At 39.0% G+C, this 21,920-nt stretch overlaps 1 protein-coding gene across 1 annotated transcript in view; it reads left to right on the top strand.

The window, feature by feature from the left end:
• Positions 1 to 21,920, top strand: part of LOC139736360 (uncharacterized) — a 74,159-nt gene that overhangs the window by 698 nt on the left and 51,541 nt on the right. Inside the window, exons 2-5 of the mRNA XM_071647115.1 lie at positions 10,037 to 10,242; positions 11,671 to 11,793; positions 12,748 to 12,867; positions 14,083 to 14,205. Coding sequence (XP_071503216.1) covers positions 10,092 to 10,242; positions 11,671 to 11,793; positions 12,748 to 12,867; positions 14,083 to 14,205 — 517 coding nt within the window. The 5' untranslated portion in view covers positions 10,037 to 10,091. The remainder of the gene's footprint in view (positions 1 to 10,036; positions 10,243 to 11,670; positions 11,794 to 12,747; positions 12,868 to 14,082; positions 14,206 to 21,920) is intronic.

Here is a 21,920-nt window from a genome sequence, read left to right as displayed (position 1 = left end):
GTGCATTTTAATTTCGTGAATTTCGCGAGCGCCAAGATTCGCGAAATTAAAATGCACGCGAAATTTCTTATCTACACTATATGCATTGAACGCAAGAGGCAATTCGCGAAAATTTCTTGCCACGAAAAAGGCCGTCGGCTCCAATTCGCGAAAATTTCGTGCCGCGAATATATCATGTTTTACAGTAACTGCACTTGTCTATTGCTGGAAAGGTACACTGTTTTCCACCAACAATGAGACTTTTTCAGCCCTCACAAGACTGCAATGTTGTTTACAAAGTTGGCATTCTTGGGTACAAAATCTGTGCCAAGATTTGCACACAAACAAACCTTGTATCTTAAAGTGTAGATGGTATTCAAATTTCCACAGAACAGATGTATTGGATGACAGTAGCCTTTGCAATGAAAAGCATGAAATGTCTGAAGAGATGAGACACACGGAGTATCATGTAGTTAAACCACAATTTCCTCAAAAGGAAAATATTAAAATGCAACTTTGACATCATTTCACTGGTGTATTCATGGACCCAAACAGACACTAATATGTTTGTAACTGAAGCAAATCACCTACTTTTCATTATTATGATGTTATTTGCACCACATGGGAAACTATTCAAATCATTGTTTGCACCCTGAGGATTCTCTCCAGATGTACAAAATACAACCATTATCCAACTTTGATCGCTTCGATTATAGAAGAAAAAAAAAGTTCATATTTTGCAGCGTTTGAAAAATACAGTGTTGCAGATCTCGTGCAAATCATTTTGCTGACAGCTGCCAAAATACAACGTACATCCATTTCAAACTTTGATGTTACTTGCTTTGACATCAACACTGACATAGAATGCAGAAGAAAACAATTCCAAGAATCATTCATTCTCAGTAATGACTATTACGTGATCCACTATTCCGGTTTGTTTCTGGTTGGGTTTTTATCATTTTTTTCCCCCTGATTTTTCTGGCCAGAGAAAAGAACATACATGATTTATTTTTGGTTTAAAGCAGTTAGCAATATTTTCTGCACCATTAGGGAAATGTGCTATTTAATGTGTGTACCTGCATTTGTGTCCCGACAAAATGTGTTCATCTGCTATTGTGAGGCGGGAGACTCATGAAAAAAAATAGCAGCACAAAGTATTGTTCTGCAGTTGAATGGTTACAGCCTCGGAGAGACACATATAATGCGCTGCTCTCGTCATTATGTAGTGTGTATTAAAGTTGCATTGATTTGGAAAAAAAGAGGGCATATGTAATAAACTTCAATCGTAATGATTTATTTTTGGCTGGGATGTGAGAGGGGCAGCTGCTCTGCGAAGAAGAAAATCAATGAATTGTTACAAAACATCTGCGTTTTGTAATAATGACTTTGTGCATATGAATTGCTACATTAGATCAATATTTTTAGCACATCAGCATCATAGGTTCTGCCTATACTTTGCAGCACAAATTCAAGTCTACACTTTGGCTGTAGTGTAGAGGATTTATGCCTTGCACAGTTGAGCAGTAAAGAATTATGAAATAGTTATTCTTATTTTAGGGATAAAAATATGGAGAGAATTCTGCAAAATTTGATATTTTTTAACCCTAAAAGAACACATTCCCCCAACTTCTTACTGACATACAGTTGTTTAGGGTGAAATTACTGTAAAACGAGGAATTTTCGCGTGCATTTTAATTTCGCAAATTTCACAAGCGCCAAGATTCGCGAAATTGAGATGCATGCGAAAATTCTTGTCTACACTATATGCATTGAATGCCAGTGGCAGTTCGCGAAAATTTCATGCCGCAAAAAAGGCCGTCGGCTCCAATTTGCGAAAAATTCATTCCGCGAATATATCATGTTTTACAGTATTCCCCCCTGCTTTCTGAAAGAGGTAATGCTCTTTTATAATGCTAGAATATAAAAATACATTAAATTTTATGTTGATTTTCTTTACATTGCTTTCCATACATGATGTCAAAAATTGTTGAAGTCATCTCATCCAGCGATGGCGGAACCAAAACTTTAAGAATTATTGACTTTTGAACAGATTTTCCAATTTTCCTCCAACTTTATTCTGGTATGTGTTCCTTAAAGATATTGTTGCATTCACTCAATCCACATACATTGTACACATAATTTGGTTTCATTCCCCTTTAAAGACTCGAAGGAAATTTCTAAGCTGAGGCAGACTTTTGTTAATCTTTGTTGCTTTGAAACCACATGCCAGTGAAGTGAAATACATGTATGTGTAGCATGGCTATGATTCATATTCATGCGCGCATACTGATACTGGTGTACAGTGTATACTGTGCATAAAATACTTTAGTGAAACATTTAGTTTGACCTTGAATTGTAGGATTCACTAGGGTAAATAATGATGGGTGGAGTGGCTTATCAAAAGAGTAGGACTTTTATACAAGAAAGTAAAGTACTTTTATACCACAGGTTACACAAAAGATTGCTGAACTATATAATAGTCTTTTGATCATTGTACTGTGTTAGCAGGGAATAATTCCCCATTACAAAATTGAAAAGCACTAATAGCTGTATTTTGAACAAATGGTAGGCCTTATACAATTCCGTATGAAAAAAAAAATGCTACACAAGGGCATTTTGTATCTGCAGTTATGTCGAAAAATGCATTGCAAATTGCTACGCGATACCTTGAAAAGTATTCCCTGTTCAAATGGATCATGTGTAATCTGCAGAGAGTGAAATATGAGCCGTGATGTAAATCTGACACATCTCTTCACATGCATGTCAGCCTGGGACAATTTTGAATTCCCGGGAGGTTTGAGGAGTTCAAACCAACTTGCTCTCACTACACTCAGTTCAGGGAACAATGTTTGGTTGGTAGCAATCCCAGTTTAGTAGTGATGACATTCACAACGTATTAAACCGAACAATTTCTTTGCCTCTTTTTTTTTCCCCCCTCTCTTTCCCCAGGGCTGTCTGAGATTACCAGCTGTTGTCAAAACAGTCTGGTTGAGTCATAGTCCAATCTTACACGCAGTTCTGATTTCATTTGACATGATATTGTACAATAGATTTTACGCTGGGAGTTACATGTATACTGTTTCGAGTGACTGAAAAAAAGGTTTTATGCAACAGCAGCAATGGGATAACAATCTGATTGTGTACATCTTGTCTATCCTTAATACAGGTCTGCCATTGATTATATCATGTAGTATTACATCCAAAGTGAATAATAACTACGATGCAGGCTTACTAGATGACCTTCCGTTGTTGTCTCAGTGTTTATATAAATCAGGTATGCCAAGTAGACAAATCCATTTACACAGTGCAATATTGATTTCTTTTCAAATAGAGACATGTACCATACGCACACGTGTTTTCAAGACCACACTAATTTACTGTCAAGCCAGACCTTTTTTTCCTTGCAAGAATCTTACACTCTTTGTAACAGGATCCAAGATTTGTGAAAGTAAAGTGCACACGAGAGTTTGCATGGGTATAAATGATGCGTCAAATGGCAGTCGCCAATTCGCGAAAGTTTTATGCCGCAAATAAGGTCATCTGCTCTAATTTGTGAAAGTTTCATGGTGCGATATTTCTGGTTTTACAGTAAAGTTCTCATACTTGAACTTGAGACCTTACCTAGCAGACTTGCTCACATTTGCAAACATTTATTTTGTGGATACAGTTCATGCACTGGCTGCTTCACCTGTTACTTAAAAGTTAAACATTGATGCATCATGATAAAGTAGCAAAGGGGCCACTGTTTGATCACTGAGAATCACATCTTTGACTCACACAAGGGTTCCTTGCTTGATATTTTAAAGGGATGGTACAGTTTCGGTTGAGTTGGGTTTTCAGGTTTCCAACCTCTTTTGATGATAATTATTTCAGATCATGAGAAATTTCTTCCGGAATGTGAAAGAACAAATAATTCGAAGAGAAATTCAATTTAAAAAAAAAAAATGAAAATTGGATGTTAAATGACTGAGATATCCAAAACAAAAGCAATTCAAGTTTTAAATACATGTCTATGAATGTCTCAGCCATTTCAAAACAGATTTTCATCAAGTAAACTGAATTCGTACCCTATGTAACATTTTGTAAAGTGAATTCTAGGTATCTTGCCAAAAGGTATTGGCTGAATCCTCACCTCAACCACTACTGTACCATCCCTTTAAAGTTAACATTGATAAGCTATTAAATTGTGATAAAGTAGCTGAGGAGCCATTGTTTGATCGCTGAGAATCACAGCTTTGATTCATAGAGTTCCATGTTCTAGGCTGAGGAAAACAAAGGTTCTCAGTGAAAATGTATGAAAGAATTAATGACTTTGCCCTTGGATAATTGATGAATAGATTTTTAAAGAAGTTTGAAAATGTATTGAATAGGATGTCTTACATGTATGTGAACAGTAAACATCTAGATGAACAGCTCACATATTTAAAGACAAAAGTGTGTGAATTTTTGCTAGAATAAACTAATGATGCCTTGTGTACCTTTCCATTATTCTTTTCTGTGCAAGCTGAAACTTTGCTCCCGGGTCAAAGAGCGTGTTTTTACTGAGCGATGAAAATTCGAGGTGATGCCAGGCGATGGGAGGTGATTCGTGATGATACGTAATGACACCTCGAATTTTTCCTCAGTAGAAACAGATCGAGTAGCGGCCGGCCGATGCGCGGTGATGCGAGGTGCTCCGTCGTCCACCTTCTGAGGTGGTCGATGGGCGGTGATGCGAGGGACAATTCTCAGTAGAAACACACGGGGTAGCAAAATTCTTGGTGTACCGGAAGTCTCGAATTATTAGGAGCTTTTGCCCGCCCTTTTCAAATCGGTTCATCGCACACTCCGACACTTGTGTACATGCACAGTGACCGTAGTTTCGCACACATCATGCCTTGTACGAACTCCTACTAAATACATGAGGTGATGGTACATGTGTGCATTCATCGTTTATTGTTTGTGTGCCCAACAGCCTACTTATTATTACTCTGATTTTTACACTGCGTTCATTTTCCCAAAATATCGTATCGTCTTGAAGTTGTAGATTCCCTAATTTGTTTTCGCTGGAATACTAACGTTAGTATGCTGGAGCCTCTAATGTTAGACAGCATTAACTGGACCCTAGACCTGCGACGATTCCTAATAACCAAGTGGCAGGAAATCTTGGTGAGAAGTATTTTGAATGGAAAAAGTAAACGAAATTCAGTTGTCTACCACAAAATGGCAGTCGAGGCAGCGTGACCCGATCTGTGACCTGAAAATATGTGACTTCCGGATTCACCGCATTTTGCGCGTCACCTTCCGTCACCGCATATTTTATCGCTCAGTAGAAACAGCTCGAGTGGTCGTAAAATACGACGTGACGCGGGAGACAAAATTCGCGGTGATGCGAAGTAATGCGAGGTGATGCGAGGTGCTCTCAGTAGAAACACGCTCAAAGTTTGTGCATGAAAGCCTGGTGCAAAGGCTAAGGTTTCCACTTCTACAAAGTGTGTCCCCTTTCTGCCTTGATGTACCCATGGCACTGATTGCAAAGATTGAGGTGGAGGTGGCAAAAGATAGAGGTGAGATGTGTGGAAGCAGGTCAGAGGATGACCTGCTGTATTTCCATGACTTTAAAGGGATGTTATAGTACTGGTTGAGGTGAGGATTCAGCTTGTAACTTTTTGTGGGATACCTATAGAAACCACTTGATGAAATGTTACAAAGCGTACAATTCCAAGAGGAATTCAAAGTTGACTTGATGAAAATAGGTTTTAAAATTGCCGAGTTATCCAAGGACAAAGTAAAACAAAACATGCTCTACATACCAGGTACCAAATAAAAGTTGAATATCACCTTTTATTAGGATCACTTCATTTTGGATATCTCAGCCATTTCAAAGGCAATTTTCATCAACTAAACTTGGAATTCCTCTTAGAATTGATGCTCTTTAGCATTTCATAAGAGGTTTTTCGCTACCGGTGTCTCAAAGAATTATCATCAAAAGACGTTTGAAACTAGAAGCCCCATCTGAACCAAAACTGCACTATCCCTTTAAAGGCCCGGTAGCTTGAAGAGAGAAGGTTGGCCTAATTGAATCGATGTTCATTTGCTGCCCGCCGAGGTACATACTACATTTGAAAACCACAAGAAGCGCAGCCCTGCTAGAATAGAATTGGTCATCAGCGAATTATTGCATCCAAGCGTTATGCACATTGGTAACATTTGATTCTAGTTATTAAAGATTCTTTGTGTGTGCTAATACACAGAGATCAGTGATAAAGTTTTAACAGTACACAATTGTATGATATGAGGTTTTCTCAAATATCAGATCCAAATTACAGAATCCTTTAGTTTTTACTGCATGGAATCTCATCATTTTTATTACCTCCGTCAAGGGAGGAGGTTATGTTTTCGTTACCGTTTGTTTAAATTACAGTTCGACTTCGATTATCCGGCCATGTCGGGACCGGCGCTCATCCGGATAAGCGAATTGGCCGGATATGGGAGACACACTGTTCATGTACTAAGTATAATCATAGCTGCCGTCCAAGCTGCCGTCCCAGTGCACTGGCAGCTAGGCAGGTAGCGTAACCCGCAACGGTGGTGTAATCTATGCTAACCTGCGCAAAATTGTAGTCCCTTCTTCACAAAAATAAAGTATATCTTTATGTGAAAATCATACATGTTTTACCTCATTAGATATTGAGAAACCTATCATACACATCTTATGAAATTAGTGAAACAGATCCATGAAAAGATGTTAAAGTCACTGTTTTTTTTTTCTCAATTTTTGAATGAAAAGAGAGTCCTTCACTGCGTGAACGCGTCCGGATAATAGAGATTTCCGGATAAAAGGAGGCCGGATAATCGAGGTCGAACTGTAGACTTTAGTTTGTCCATGTGCAAAATAACTCAAAAAGTAGGTAACAGATTTGGATGAAACTTGCAGGAAAGGTTGAGAATGACACAAGTAACAGATGAACAAATTTTGGTAGTGATCTGAGAATTTTTTGGGAATTTATGAAGGATGTGTGATATTTTGGCAGGTAGGGTCAATGAACTTGGGAGTTCAGAATGCGCGTACTTGAGGTTTGCATGCGCGCACTAAAGTGCGTGCTCTAAAGTGCGTGCTCTAGTGTCTGCTAGGGTGAGGTGCACGTGCAGCTGAGGGTTTATGACCTAACAAAGGCTTCTATATTGGGAAATCGGGTGACTTTCAGCACACAATGCTATAAGTGTGTATTGGTGGAAATCACTGATATCTCTATGGAAGAACAAGATCAGTGGTGGAAATGAGCTGTATGCTCGGCGGAGGTCTGCGCTCTCAGAGTGCTTCTCTAGTTTGGATGTTGTATATTCAAAAGAAGGAGAAGAGGGAGAGTAGGCATCAAGGGATGGAGAGAATATTGGGGAAAGAAGAAGGAAAAGAGGTATTTTAGTAGGGGGGTAGGGGATAGAGAGTAGGGAGGAGGAAATAGAGAAGGGGTAAGAGAATGGGAGGGGGTTGGGAAGAAGGGGAGGAAGAGGGATGAGAATTGGAGGGGAGGGAATGCATGGCATGGAGAAGAGATATGAGCAGAGCAGGTTGGAATATTGTTAAACGAGGAATTTTGCGTGCATTTTAATTTCGCGTATTTCACAAGCGCCAAGATTCGCGAAATTAAAATGCACGCGAAAGTTCTTGTCTGCACTATATGCATTGAATGCCAGTGGCAGTTCGCGTAAATTTCATGCAGCAAAAAAGGCCGTCGGCTCCAATTCGCGAAAAATTCATGCTGCGAATATATCACGTTTTACAGTATGGAAATATGGGCTAAAAATGGATTCGGGAACGGAAGGGAAACACCTTCATGCAAAAAACTAGCTTGCTAAAAGTGGACTGAATATGGTGGTTTATGGAATGACTGACTTTTAAAACATTAAAATTGTGGTCCATATGATATCTATGAGCCCTTTTTAGAGCCCTTTTCTTTTTTAAAATACCAACTCATATATCATATATTCTTTACATATTTTGGCTGCCATTATAACTTTTGATGTATACATATATCCGAGAATATCAGGTGGTTAGATGGTTAGAATGGCCATTGATTGCCGGTCAAGAGGGCAATGCATTCAAAGTCAAAATCTCCAAAAGACCGTTCAAGAGTGAGGTGCTGCTCCTCAAAATAGGAAAGAAAAGATAGAAGTCTATAATGGTGGGTTCACCCCGGGTAACAAAGGAAAATGTAAACAGCAATGACCGTTGTGTGCGATGCATGTTTTGTCTGTCGTCAGGTCAACCAGACAACTTACAATGCATTCCTGGCTATTGATGTCCACTAGACTGGAGTTCATTTCAATTGGTCATGCGCTGTGTCTAACAAAGGACAAAACGGTCATTTAGCTAATGGCTATGAAATTGTGAAATTGTCGACACATGTATCATTGAGAGGTGTTACAGTGGTATAAGTTGTGGAACTGGAGTGAGTTGAACTGGAGCATGCAGATTGACCCTCATTGTTACCTATGCACACACGAAAACAAACAAAAACACCAGAAAGCAATACACACACACACACAAAAAAAAAAACCCTCAGAAAGGTTTGTAGCCAGGTATAATATCAAGGTCCTGCCCCTCCCCCATTGTCATGCCATTTGAAGAAAAATTTTGCAGCCAGTCACTGCATGTATAGTAACACACAGAACTTGAAATAGCCAGAATGGTCTGTTGATCTCTGTTGATTGGTCTAAAAGCCTGTTTATGGATATTATGGGTCTTGATTCTTTAGAAGGTATGAAAGAGAATTGGTATCTTTTGGTTCTTATAGATGAAAGAGGAAGAGATGTACATGTGTGGAGCTCTGTCTAAACAGGTCCATGATCAAACAAATAAGACATTGCAGGGATGTACATTGTACACACGTCCATGTGTGGTACGTGTGTGTGCGTCCACGTGTGGTATACAAATAATTTTCTATTTGTCATTTTCTTATATTTTTGGACTTCCTTGTCAGGCTAGTAAAATTCATGTTTGCACATGTGTCCTGCAACAATTTGAAAATCTGCCTGCCTTACTGAGCAAGCAGTAAAAAAAAAAGAAGTTATGTAGTGCTCACCCTGATATTGTACTTTATTCTTTGTGCATATCAGGAGAGCTGTTATTCCAATGTTTACCAGAGAACTATTATTAAATATGCCATGGTATTTCATATAACCTTGCCTAGTACCTCCTTGATATATTGAAACATATACAATGTATGTGTCCATTGTTGTGTGGCTGTAGTGTAGGAACAAAGGGGCCTTAAATGTCATGGTCACTGTGACCCTGGCTATGATAACAAGAGAAAAGGATTAGTTTGTACAGTACTGACATTTGGTTCTAAATACTCTGTAGACATCAGGCTTAACTTTCGGCTCATGTTGTGGTGCTTATGATGAAAAGGTTAAAGGGATGATATAATTTTAGGGTTGAAATAGAGCTTCAGGTTTCCAGATGTTTAAACCTTTTATGAAATATGAAAGAGCATACAATTCTAGGAGGAATTCAAAGTTTATTTGATGAAAATTGGTTTTTGAAATGGCTGAGATATCCCAAACAACGCAATCCTAATAAAAGGTAGGACCTGCGTTTTATTAGGATCACTTTGTTTTACTTTGTTTTGGGATGTCTCAGCCATTTCAAAACCGATTTTCATCAAATATGAATTCCTCTCAGAATTGTATGCTCTTCAATATGTCATAGGTCCATTATCTCACAGAAAGTTGAAATTGGTATCTCCGTCTTTACCAAAACTATACCATCCCTTTAATTTGAATTTGTTTGTGTGCTATGTACAGTATGTGCTTCTAGGAAACAGTGTCAACAATAATCATTTAAGAGTGTTATGACTTGCTGAAGTTCCATCCTGATGATTTAGTGACAACTTTTTTTAATCACCTAATTCAAGTCCTTCATCTATTGTGATGCATGTTATGCATCAGTTATTGCTAACCTTGGCAGTCCTCTAGATAGCAAACCTTTGAGTAATTATGAAATAGCCTTTATTTCAGAAATTATGTGTGGGATATGAATGCATATATGAAAGAGGTTTGTCCTTTGGTGTTCCAGATTTTCTCATTGCCGGGGAAGGCATCATCGCCGTGGTAACCAGCCATCGGACGAGATGGAGAACTGTTTGGACTACCTGCTCTCCTTGTGCTGCTGCTGTGGATGCTACAGCGCCTACCGTCACTATGACGACGACCTCTATGAGCCCCTCCTCCTGGATACGGAGAGGGAGGCTGTCAAGGACCTGTTGAATTACCTGAACAGAGGTTAGTGACATCACGTTTCTATGGGAGGAGGACCTTATTTGTGATGACCTTGAAAGCATGGTTGCTCTTCATTGGTCATGATGCTGCGTACACTGTATATTGATTATGATTAAAGGAGACCTCTGGATGATTTTTAGACTTTTACATTTGAACAACTCTAAATTAGTTGAACTAAGTACAGAGTTTCAGAATTACAGTGATTGATAAATGAGATTAGGAATAAGAATGTTTTTAAAATTCACAACAAATTGCAATGAACAAGGATGATGACATGGCAGCCTCACCATAAGAATGCACGAGTTGGGTCTCAAGGAAGCAGAACAAAGGAAGAAGGCATGCGTAGATTATACACAAGTGAACTTGTTAAGCAAGCAGTATTATAACGGAGTTACACTGCTACATTTCTGAAATATGCGAGGCTCCTATGTCATCAGCACTGTTCAGTGTAATTTGTTCAAGATTTTTCAGAGTATTGGTTTCTCTACTCTAGGACCACAATAAATTCCACAAATCTATACATGGAGCTGTCGATTTACGCACTACTTGATGTGAAATTATGAAAATCGTCTGGAATGCCCCTTTAAGATGGGGGGGGGGGATGGGAAAGTGTGTAAGGAGTGAGGTAAAGGAGAATATTAATGTGGAATTGGAGGATGAAGAAGAAGATGAGGAGGAAGTGGAGGAGGAAGAGGAAGAGGAGGAGGAAGAAGAGGAGGAGGAGGAGGAAGTGGAGAAGGAGGAGAAAGAGGAGGGGAGGAGGAAAAGGAAGAGGAAGAGGAGGAGAAGGAAGAGGAGGAGGAGGAAGAGGAGGAGAAGGAGGACCAGATGTGAGATGGTACCTTGGTTGCACAACACTATGGCGTGAACCCACATCCAACCACCACTCCCGATTTCAGGGATGACCAATCACAAGACCTTTTTCTGCATTCCTGTTACTGTTGAAAAAAGGGCTAGTGCAATATTAATACACAGTTCTTCAAGTATGTATACATTTGTATGTGGGTAATTGTGTGAGGCATAATCTCTTTCATTTCTCAGTGGCATGCCTCACATTTCCAAAGCCTGGTGACCTTTTTTCTATCTATCTTTTTTTTTCTTTTTTCTTTTTTACATTACAACCCATTTGTTCTGTGACTTGTAGAGTATGAGGTTAGTTCCTTGACCTCACATATTATTTTAGCTACACCTGTAATCTCCTCCCCAGACTTTATGGACGACCAATTACGAGTCATTTCTCATTCCTGTTGCTGTTTGATCGTATTTAAAGTCTGGTGCACTAATTATACATGATTAAGAGTTCAAAGAGTTCAATCGTGCAAAGCATTTAATCTCAGCCATTTCACAGTGGCATGCCTCATGCTTCCAAAGCCTGGTTTATTTTGTTGGGGTTTATTTCACGCTGTGACCGATTAATCTGTCGACCCGCAGAATGCGAGGAAAAGCCGACGATATCGGAAGAGAGGCTGGAGGCGCTGTGCACGCTGACGTACTCGGAGAATGCCGACCTGCAACGGTCTGCTGCCCTCTGTCTTGCGGAGATCAGTGAGAGATGTGAGTCTTACATAACCATGTACACTAGTCTTTTGATATGTGTGTGTATGTGTTTGTGTGTGTTTTTTTCACCTGTATTCTGGATCATGTGGACCAATAAGATTTAGATGCATAATTTAGAAAAGAGGATTAACTACCCATGTATGCCAGGCATTGGCACTTGGAATCAATACAGTGTACTGTAAACGTGGAAATTTTCGCGGTACATTAATTTTCGCGGATTTCGCGCTACGCTCGGCTAGCGCGAATTCAAAAACGCGCGAATATATCTTCACAATTTTCTACGCACATTTTGAACGGGATGAATTGTGTGCGCTTCATCGATGATACTGCTACGTAGTACAATGTACAGGCATGTTTACGCTACTAGTACTGTGCGAGGAGACGATACCCTAGATTGCTGTGTACTGTAGCATGCATGTGTGCACCGCACGCATCGATGCTACAGTCCCCCGTGACTACGGTACTAGAGTCACAGCTGTACTACGTATTTGAGTGCTTGTACTCGCATTCGAGCCGCTCGCTACGTCGCTTGTCGTACGCTGGCATAGCAAGCTATGTAGCAGAGGCTTTGGATGAAAGCAGTTAATGTGTACTACAGTAAAGTAACCTGCTGCGGAGCGCGAATTTAAGAACCCGCGAATACGTTTTCGAGCCGCTCATCTCAGCGCGAAAAATTAATCGCGCGAAAATATTGACGTTTACAGTACTGTATAAGCTGTTATTCAGCAGCTTTTTTTTTTACAGTATTTAAAGCTGTTATTCAGCCGCTTTTTCTTTTGTTGTTGCTACAATGGATATTTCAGTACAGCTGACAAGTTATTGTATGTTTGTTAATCATATTCAATTCAATTCAATTCAAATCATATTCTGTAGACATGGTGTATAGCAGTGTTGTTATAGTATATTACCAAGACAACTTGTTGCCTTTCTTTTGTCATTTCTATTCGTCAGTGATGCAGCCGATCACGACAAAGGTTATGGAGCCGATCCTGGTCCTCATGGAGTCACATGACGTGGAGACGCAGAAGGCTGCATCTCTCGCTCTCAGTAACTTTGCCCTGTGTGGCCATGGTGAGAGACAGAAAGATACTATAAAACGAGGAATATTCGCGTGCATTTTAATTTCGTGAATTTCGCGAGAGCAAAATATACGCGTGCAATTGAATTTCGTGAATTTCGTGAGAGCCAAGATTCGCGAAATTAAAATGCACGTGAAAGCTGTCGTCTACACTTAGCCCAACCAGACGCCTTGCGGAGCTGTTGCGCTTTTACAGTGACAGGGCTGTGTATAGTTAGTACTCCTTGACTGTTAGAGGCAACTCGCAAAAATTTCATGCCGTGAAAAAGGCCGTAGGCTCCAATTCGCGAAAATTTCATGCCAGGAATATATTGTGTTTTACAGTAGATAGATTGCCTCATTTTTCATAGATTCTGAAGAGAGAAACATATATATCAATAGGTAAATACGGTGATAGAAATAAAACAGAGACACATATAAATCATGCAAATGAATATAGCATGATTTGAGAAACATATATGCAAGCATATACATTGTATATTAAAAAAATTGTTTGAGTGTGTGTGTGTGATCTGATCATGAAAATACATATATTATATCTAATACAATGCATTTCATGCAAGATACAACAGACTATCCATGTGTTCATTTGTTGTACAGAGCAAACAAGGATTCATACATTTAATAGCGATCAAATCTTATAACCTCGAGGTTTTCACTAGATGCCATTTTAAATGATCTACTGACTTCTGTATGATACTGTAAAATCAGAACATTTTTGTGTGCATTCTAATTTTGTGAATTTTGCGAGAGCCAACTAAGATTCATGAAATACAAATGCACGCAAAAGTTCTTGTGTACACTATATGCCTTGAATGCCAGTGGCAATTCACAAAAATTTCATTCTGCAAAAATTTCTTGCTTTACAGTTGTTGTTCCCGTAATTTGAGTTCATTTCTTTTACCGATGCAAGGCAATAATTTCATTGGGTATTACTGTGCACTCCAGTTACAACGAACACGGTTATGACGGAATTCCGGTTACAACAAAGTAAAAATTCAGACCGCAATATAATCCGCTCTATATTCTTTCATCGTTTATTTGTTCAGTCATAACAGAATATGGATATAACGAAAGAAAACTGCTGGTCGCGAGGACTTTGATATAACGGGAGTCCATTGTACTTTCAAATGTTTGTCTTTGCATTCTAAATTGTTTTCTCCACTGTCTGCCACCCTCTCCTTTCGTGCCCTTTGCAAACTGACCAGAGTCCAACAAGAGTTTGATTGTGAAGTGCGGCGCCCTCCCCGTTCTCATCAAACTCCTTTCCTCCAAGAATGTGGAGATTCAGTGCAATGCTTGCGGCTGTATCACGACGCTGGCTACCTCAAGTAAGTATGGATTTCTGTACAGTTTGAAAAAAAAAAATTGATGAAAAAAAAAACCTGAAGCATCTCCCATATATATCTTGTTCAGTTGTGATAAAAATTGATGAAAAAAAAACCTAAAGCATCTCCCATATATATCTTGTTCAGTTGTGATAAAAATGTTGTGACTTTTCATTGTCAAAGCTGTGCCCCCATTTGTGTGAGTCCTGATTAACTCTTAATGTGCCAGGCCCAAAACCCCTAACGTGCCAGAGATTTTTAGCCAGTGCTCGGAAGCTCCGAATCTGGATAGACAGGGTAATTTCAAACTGTCATATCTCTGTAATTACTTCTTGTTTTGAAATGTTGTCTGCACAAAAAATGTGGAGAAATGGTAATTCTTTCGTGCCATGTCGTCAGTTTGCAGTAATATTTATCCTAATTTGAAATATTGCTGAAAGAAATCATATCATAAAAAAATTATCAAGAAATTTTGGGTAGCATGAAAAGGAAGAATTAATTGTGAATTTTCTTCAATAGAACGTGTGTTTGACTCTGTGACAAAGTTTTAGATATACATTTTTTCTTTCGAATGATACCACATTTGTCAACTAGAGTCGTATACTTTCAAAGATATTCGCAGTTTGTTTTGCCCATGCAATTTACTTTTTTGACCGAGTAGTTCATTCCCAAACTTTGGTTATTTAGTCCCGGTTCCTCTTTGAGAGTAAAGGTAATTGTCCCGGGTCTTGGAGGAGAGTCTTTCCACTCTTTTATCCATTTGAGCAGGAAGTGCCAACAGTAATCCCTCTTTTGTTAGTGTGAGGGGCGAGCGTGCCCTATTGAAATCGGCAGTCCTTTGTCGGTGAGGGGCTCGTTCGCGTGCGAGCCCATGGTCACAGGCGGAGATAATCCGAGGATGCCTTGAACAATGTGCTACACTGTCGGACCAAAAAATATCTTATTGACAATGCGGCGCATGCCTTCCTTATTATTTCATCAAAAGTCTACGAGTAATCGATCAATGGTCAGCTCCTTGTTTTGCGTAGCTACCCACCACCAAAGCGATCGCGGCATGACTAAAGTGTAACCTTAGTAACTTCATAACAACGACGCGTGTTTGGCTCACAACAAGCGATTTACTCACAGCACCACGAGGACAGCCGCTGAAACCTGCAGTTGAAGCCACGTGCTTGTTGCGCCTAGCGCTGGTTGAAACCAGATACGTGGAACAAAGTGGAATTTGAAAATATAGCACTACACATATCTACATAATCCTCATTCTGAAACGTTCACCAGATTTTGAAGAGCAATCAGACCCTCATCTAGGTCTAATATTCCCGCGAACTGTATGCGAACATCGTTTTGTAGGAATATGAAATTCTCAAACTAATTAGTCTATTTCAAAATGAAGGACATAATGGCACACAGACCAAGAACTACACATCCATATGAAATAAACAAAGGTTACTGATAGTTCATTTGTGTGCACTGCAGTGCGGTGATTCGGGGGGGGGGGGGGGGGGGGGGAGGCGCAAAGAAAGGGAGAGAGTGATTTTTGGTTTGCGTATTTCTGAATATTTCAAAAGATTTTGATCGGTAACAATATCATTGTTTACTGAAATTATTTTGGAGCTTAGTGAGTTTCATTTTCGTATCGCACCAATATTATGACCATGTGAAAAAATCTATTACTTTGCTTTTTGACGTGATCGGTACATTGGGTGTTGGGTAACACTTACAAACAGAATATCAGCGATATTAGAGGTATCCCAGAAATTGTACTTCACTTCGGAAAAGTGTTTTGATGCTGGACCTTCGCATGACGGCAGATTCATTTCCCGACATTTTAACCGCTAACGTCTCACAACCTTAGTAATATCGGAGAAAACTGCAAAATCAGAATGTAAAGTCTAGCACTCATCCGTCGCGAAAGTCATGCATCCACACATCAAAGAATATGATCAAGTCAAGCACGCATCCTTATGTTTTGAAAAAAAAAGAAAATATATATAAAATTGTTAAACATTATATGATTAGTATGATCACGTTATTTGAGGTAAAAAAAAAAAACATGAGGGAAAACATTTGAGGTGCAGTAAAAACTAAAATCTTTCCAACAAAATTACCATGATGCAAAATGATAGAAAGAGAGAATCAAAGGACTTCAAAAATCATCGTACCCGTGTAGCAGCTATAAAGAAGAAGGCAATGCTGGTAAGTGGGATTGAGCCGCCGGGGCAACAAAATATCAAGCAAAGAAACAAGATGTCAATCAATCAAACAAACAAACAACGAAAAGAAACTACAAACATAAAGACAACCTTTAGAAACTCTGCTAATGTGGGCTTTTTTGATGTCATTATCTCTCTTTTGAAATTACGTCTCCTTACTCGCTAATCGCTCCTGATTAGTTTACGTTATTCAGCAGTATAGTCAATACAGCTATCTTCTGTCGGAAGATCTGAGGCGCTTTTGTTATTGCTGCTAATTCTGTTCACTACACGTCTTGTAACTCAGAGTGTCATCTTTTTCTCTAGCAGAAACAGTATTTACACTCTATACTGTCGAAGTTCAGTCGTCCCGGTGTAGCGTAGAATGCTAGCTTCATTATTCATACTTTTCTTTATCAATTTTTATGATTTCGATCACTGATCGTGCCTTTGCATAAATCAAAGTATGTGCTCTGTCTCCCCCTCTCTTTCTCTCTCCCTCACTCTCTCTTTATATCTTGCCCCTCAACTTCTTCATTTCTGATCGTTGACTTGTTATTCACATTAGGCATAATTGACTGTGAAGTTACGATAATCTCAATGTCAATAGTAATCACTATCGCTGCAAAGGAAGGGGGAAGTTTTCGCCGTCTGGTTCATGAGTTCAATTAGATACGCTCAATGAAGATAATAATTATACATAATAAATGAATGCATGTACACGCCAAATACAGAATGAGCTGTTTTTCACGTTTGTAGTTTCGTATACACCCATGCAATCACTCGTATGCTGTAGGATGCATATAGGATGATGCTTCATTTCGCTACAAACTGAAGGGTTTCAAGGAATGAATGCAGAACACAGGTGGTACTGAAACTCATATTTTGTTGTGCACAGAAATGAAGCAAAATATGCTATAGGCAAAGGGAGTCGAAGTAATTCCTGTCAAAGATTAATTTGGAAACGTGTTTTACTGACCTAAAAACTCAAACCATGTTCAATAAAGCGTAGGTGTCACGCTAGTATACAAGTTTCATTCACAGGCTTCGACTATAACTATCATAGGGCTCTTCTAGTCTTCATAAAACATGTATCGTTTTCTTGCAGCTCCGCGATGCTCACTGCATTTGAAAGTCGACCGAAAGAACTCTCACAAAAGGCGAAGTTTGTATATGCTTATACTGCGTTTATTCATGAACAAAAGCTTCCTTTGAACATGCAAAATCTTCACAACTTATGCTACCATCAGGGGAGGTCTCTTGAATTCTTGGTTTCTGTTCTGTACGTTGCTCTGATTGACTCTTCTTTCTTGGTAAAGACCCTATCTGCGCTAATGATAATCATTTTCAATTTTTTCTCACAGTCCGTCGAAATCAGAGGCCTTCCTTCAACACCCTGTCATTACCACATTCTTCATACAAGGTACCCCACGTATTTCAAGTACCTGTATACAGCTTGTTGATTTTCTTTTTTTGATAACAATTAGATGCATTACTGACATTATCACTTCTTGAAAAATGTACACGAAAATAGTTGGCACAATGCATACAGTCAATCCACGTTGCTATAGACATGATGGAGGATGGTTATGGAAATACATGTACGGACCCATCACGACAGCCACGTCCCACCGGTATCGAGACAGGAGTAATGCAACTGGAATGGACAGAATTTGAATCTGTTTTGAAAAATTGAATAATACAGAGCTAAAAAATGATAGTTTGATTTTTTTTTAAAGAACATTTGAATACCTCTAGTATCCAAAATTCACGGAAATGGGTATTGTACTACCCGCGATCTTCAATTCTGATCTGTGGTAACAGCGAGTTCTTCAGATCGGCGACGCTAACATCAAGACGGCGCAGATTCCCGTGTTGGACAATGATCATGGCTGTTGGCTGTGTCGCGCATGTTCAGAACATAATGATCTGCCTGATTAGCATCCTCTTAGCGTTTGCGAGGCAAATCTTTAGTTCGTGTTTATACCACTGTGTGGTCAAGATGAGAGAGATGAATGGCAAGTTTTATGATTGAAACTTGTTTGTGTTCTTTCTTTCCTTTTTCTCGCAAAAGCTGATTGCTTTTCTTATAGGCTACAACAACACGGTATTATGTATCCTGAAGAAGCTTTGCAAAGCGGAATAAACAAAAAAATCTGACTGCAGCATGAAGGAGAAGCATTTTATGTTCTGCTTTACATGGTACATATTTTGTCCTATACTATTATGACAGAGAAGAAGCGCCGTCTTAGGTTATCAAGCGCAGTCGTTATAACATTACTGTCAATATATATATATATATATATATATATATATATATATATGTATATATATATATATACTTCTATATACATGTCGGTAGAAAAGATGAAGAAGTAGAATGGTAATGAATTTTTGAAAGTCCAAATGTGCTAATAAATAGCACTGTTGGACTGTCAAAATGCATTACCACTCTACTTGTTTATCTTTTCTTTACTGGTACCAACACGCGGACTATGAGTTTCATAATACATAATCATAATCTATATATATATAGCATACAAGGTGAAGCGGCTTGGCCTCCTACGTTGTGGGTGCTGCATTATATTCATGCGTAGGTGTGACGGGAAAGACTGCTCGCAGATGTTGCAGTAATGTTCACTAATAGCCTTTTACTCTCCCAAGCTTTCGACCGAGTTACCAGTCTTTTTCAAGGGCTTGGAACGTAAACACAAAAGCAGAAAAGCAACCAATTTGCATACATTTGAACAGAATAAGGCAAAATCGTATATAAAGGTATATATATATATATATATATATATATATATATATATATATATATACATATATATATATATATATATATATATATATATATATATATTCACAACAGTAGGTCAATATAAACTCCGTTGGAGACGTAAATTTGACGCATTTTCGCCCATAGGGCTTTGTCAAGTCAATAGATTTGACACTTTACGTCTCCAACGGAGTTTATATTGACCTACTGTAGTGAATCTATACTTTCTTAGGACTCCGAGAAGAAACTATTTGTTGCTGTTATATATATATATATATATATATATATATATATATATTATACATATAAGAGAGAGAGAGAGAGCGAGGAAGAGAAGGCGCCTCGACCTTGTACAGAACAAGTGTAAATGTAGCTACTTCATTATTCATCCAGGGTGAGAAGATAAGGGCATTCACGAACGTAGTTCAACGAATGTGTGTATACGTGGAACATGTACGTTGAATTATCTATACGTCCATGAATGCCTTTATCTATTTCCACTCTGCATATTATGTATGTATGTATATCTTTTAAATCGACATGACAATGCTTTATTGAAATGAATATTTAATTTCTTTTCAATATTTAGTTCGTTGACATACTTGATGAAACCTAGATTTACAGCCCACAATCAATTGCGCGATAATATAGTCTGTCACAATCATTCACGTGTTTGATTCTGCTGGCAGAAAAGGTACAATATGACAGGGAAAAGGTAAGGTTGACATTCGCAATTGAGGTGTTGCCAGTTCAAAACACTCATTCCCCATTATTTTACGAGTGTTTACAGACCGATATTCTTGTTTCGACGGGATATGTTCATATATTTCCATAGTTTGACCAACAAAATACTGACACATGTTTTTCGAATGTAACAAACCATGACCAAGGTTGGATATCAAGGCCTTCTTTTGTTTGAGGCGGTCTTTCGGTAGGCGCTTTCATCTATGCAAATAAGGCACTCTTATTGTATTCGCGGTGAGGTGGCGGTGGCCATGAAACATCTATTCACGCGTGCCGCGCCTTTATTATGGGCTAGGTTTTGGAAATAGGCGACACTCTTTCTTTTCAGGTCTTTCAAACGAAAGTTTTATTCTAGAGCTATAATAACCTTTGCTTATACGTGATTGGCGAAGGTATCGAACGTTGATAGTTTTAATCCTGCTATTCTATCACCCGAACTGATCACATTGACTTACATAAGAAGGGGGAAATTGCCAGTGATCATCATTTATCTCGATCGATAGTGTGATTTTTTTATGCACATGTGAATACCTCTAGTATCCAAAATTCATGGAAATGGGTATTCTACTACCCGCGATCTTCAATTCTGATCTGTGGTAACAGCGAGTTCTTCATAGTTAGGGCATTTTAGAAAATTTCTGGACCATCTGTGAAAAAATTGCTTACCAATAGCTTTCTTTACCATTGTGTTCATAAAGGTGTCTACTAACACCTCTCAATTAGTTCCAACCCAAATCCTTGTGGAAAATTCTTGGGAGCCAATCAAAGTTGGGCATCCGTAGGGGGGCGTGGCAAAAATGGAAAAAAATTGTTTTTTCCAATACAAGGTTGTGAGATGTCTAACTAGGGGTTTCTGGGGGTGCTGAATCGATTCCAATCATTAGTTTTGAGTAAATACAACTATTTGACCGTAAAATAGGCCACGCCTCCTTTTTTAGCCACGCCAAAATAGGTATATATTAGTATTTTTACGTATCTCATTGGGTTTATATAGTGGGTTTTTAGGGTGCACTGAAAACATTTGTGTGCGATACACCAAATCTAATCCTATCACTGCTGTACATACTTATTAAATGTTTGATTCTCAATAAATTCGAACCAACATCCTTGTGGACAAAAAACAACAACTGGGGAGCCAGTTAAACCTAGGCAACAAAGGGGGGGGGGGGCAAACAATGGGAAAATTATTTTTCCAGTACTAGCGTGTGAGATGACTAATTAGGGGTTTCTTGGGTGCTGAATGGATTCGAAACATTAGTTTTGAGTAAAAAACTATTACCTGATCATTTAAATAGGCCACGCCTACTTTTTGTACCAGCCGAATCATGTGTCATTGGTAGTTTATACGTATCTCAGTGGGCTTATACAGTGAGTATTTTTTTTCAGAATGCTGAGTTAAGTTCTATCATTGAATTTGAGCTATACCCACTCTAAAAACATTGTGCAAAACACTGCAACATTACTGCAACAACAGAAATGTATCTCGATATCAAAACATTGTTACATTACCCTACTCCCCGACAGCTCCCTCGTTGCTCTCATCAGCTGTTTGGTTGATGTTCAGGCAAGAGTTACCATGACATTTGCCGCAAGCAGAAATACACTTGACTCCTTGCTTTTTACAACAGCACCTAAGCGTCCTACAGTCCCCCTCACAGTTGCAGCTGACAAACTTCAGAAGATAGTCCGGTGCTATGGGGTCTGTTGAAGGGACCGGTGCGTATCCTTGGTCACCGAGCTTCCATCCGTACTCCAAGACATCCAATGATGGAGTTTGCAAACGTAGCCAATCTCTGGTTTGGAGATAAGCTCGTAGAGAATGCTGCGCTGCAGCTTCTGTTGTCGGGGGCAGTTTCTCAGGTTTGATGCTCCCAGCAGCAGCCCGCTTGCTGAAGATGTCAAATCTCAAGTCCCCCAAGTCTTTGGGCGGTTTTCCATGGAACATGAGCTTGAATAATTCACAGCCGGCTTTGATGATATCATCTTTCTTAGCTCGGATGTCC

Source organism: Diadema antillarum, unplaced genomic scaffold (assembly GCF_040938485.1).
Source record: "Diadema antillarum isolate AM-2024a unplaced genomic scaffold, OU_Dant_1.0 seq00000637_RagTag, whole genome shotgun sequence".
In the NCBI taxonomy this organism is placed as follows: Eukaryota; Metazoa; Echinodermata; class Echinoidea; order Diadematoida; family Diadematidae; genus Diadema; species Diadema antillarum.
This window is presented reverse-complemented; position numbering and strand designations above follow the sequence as displayed.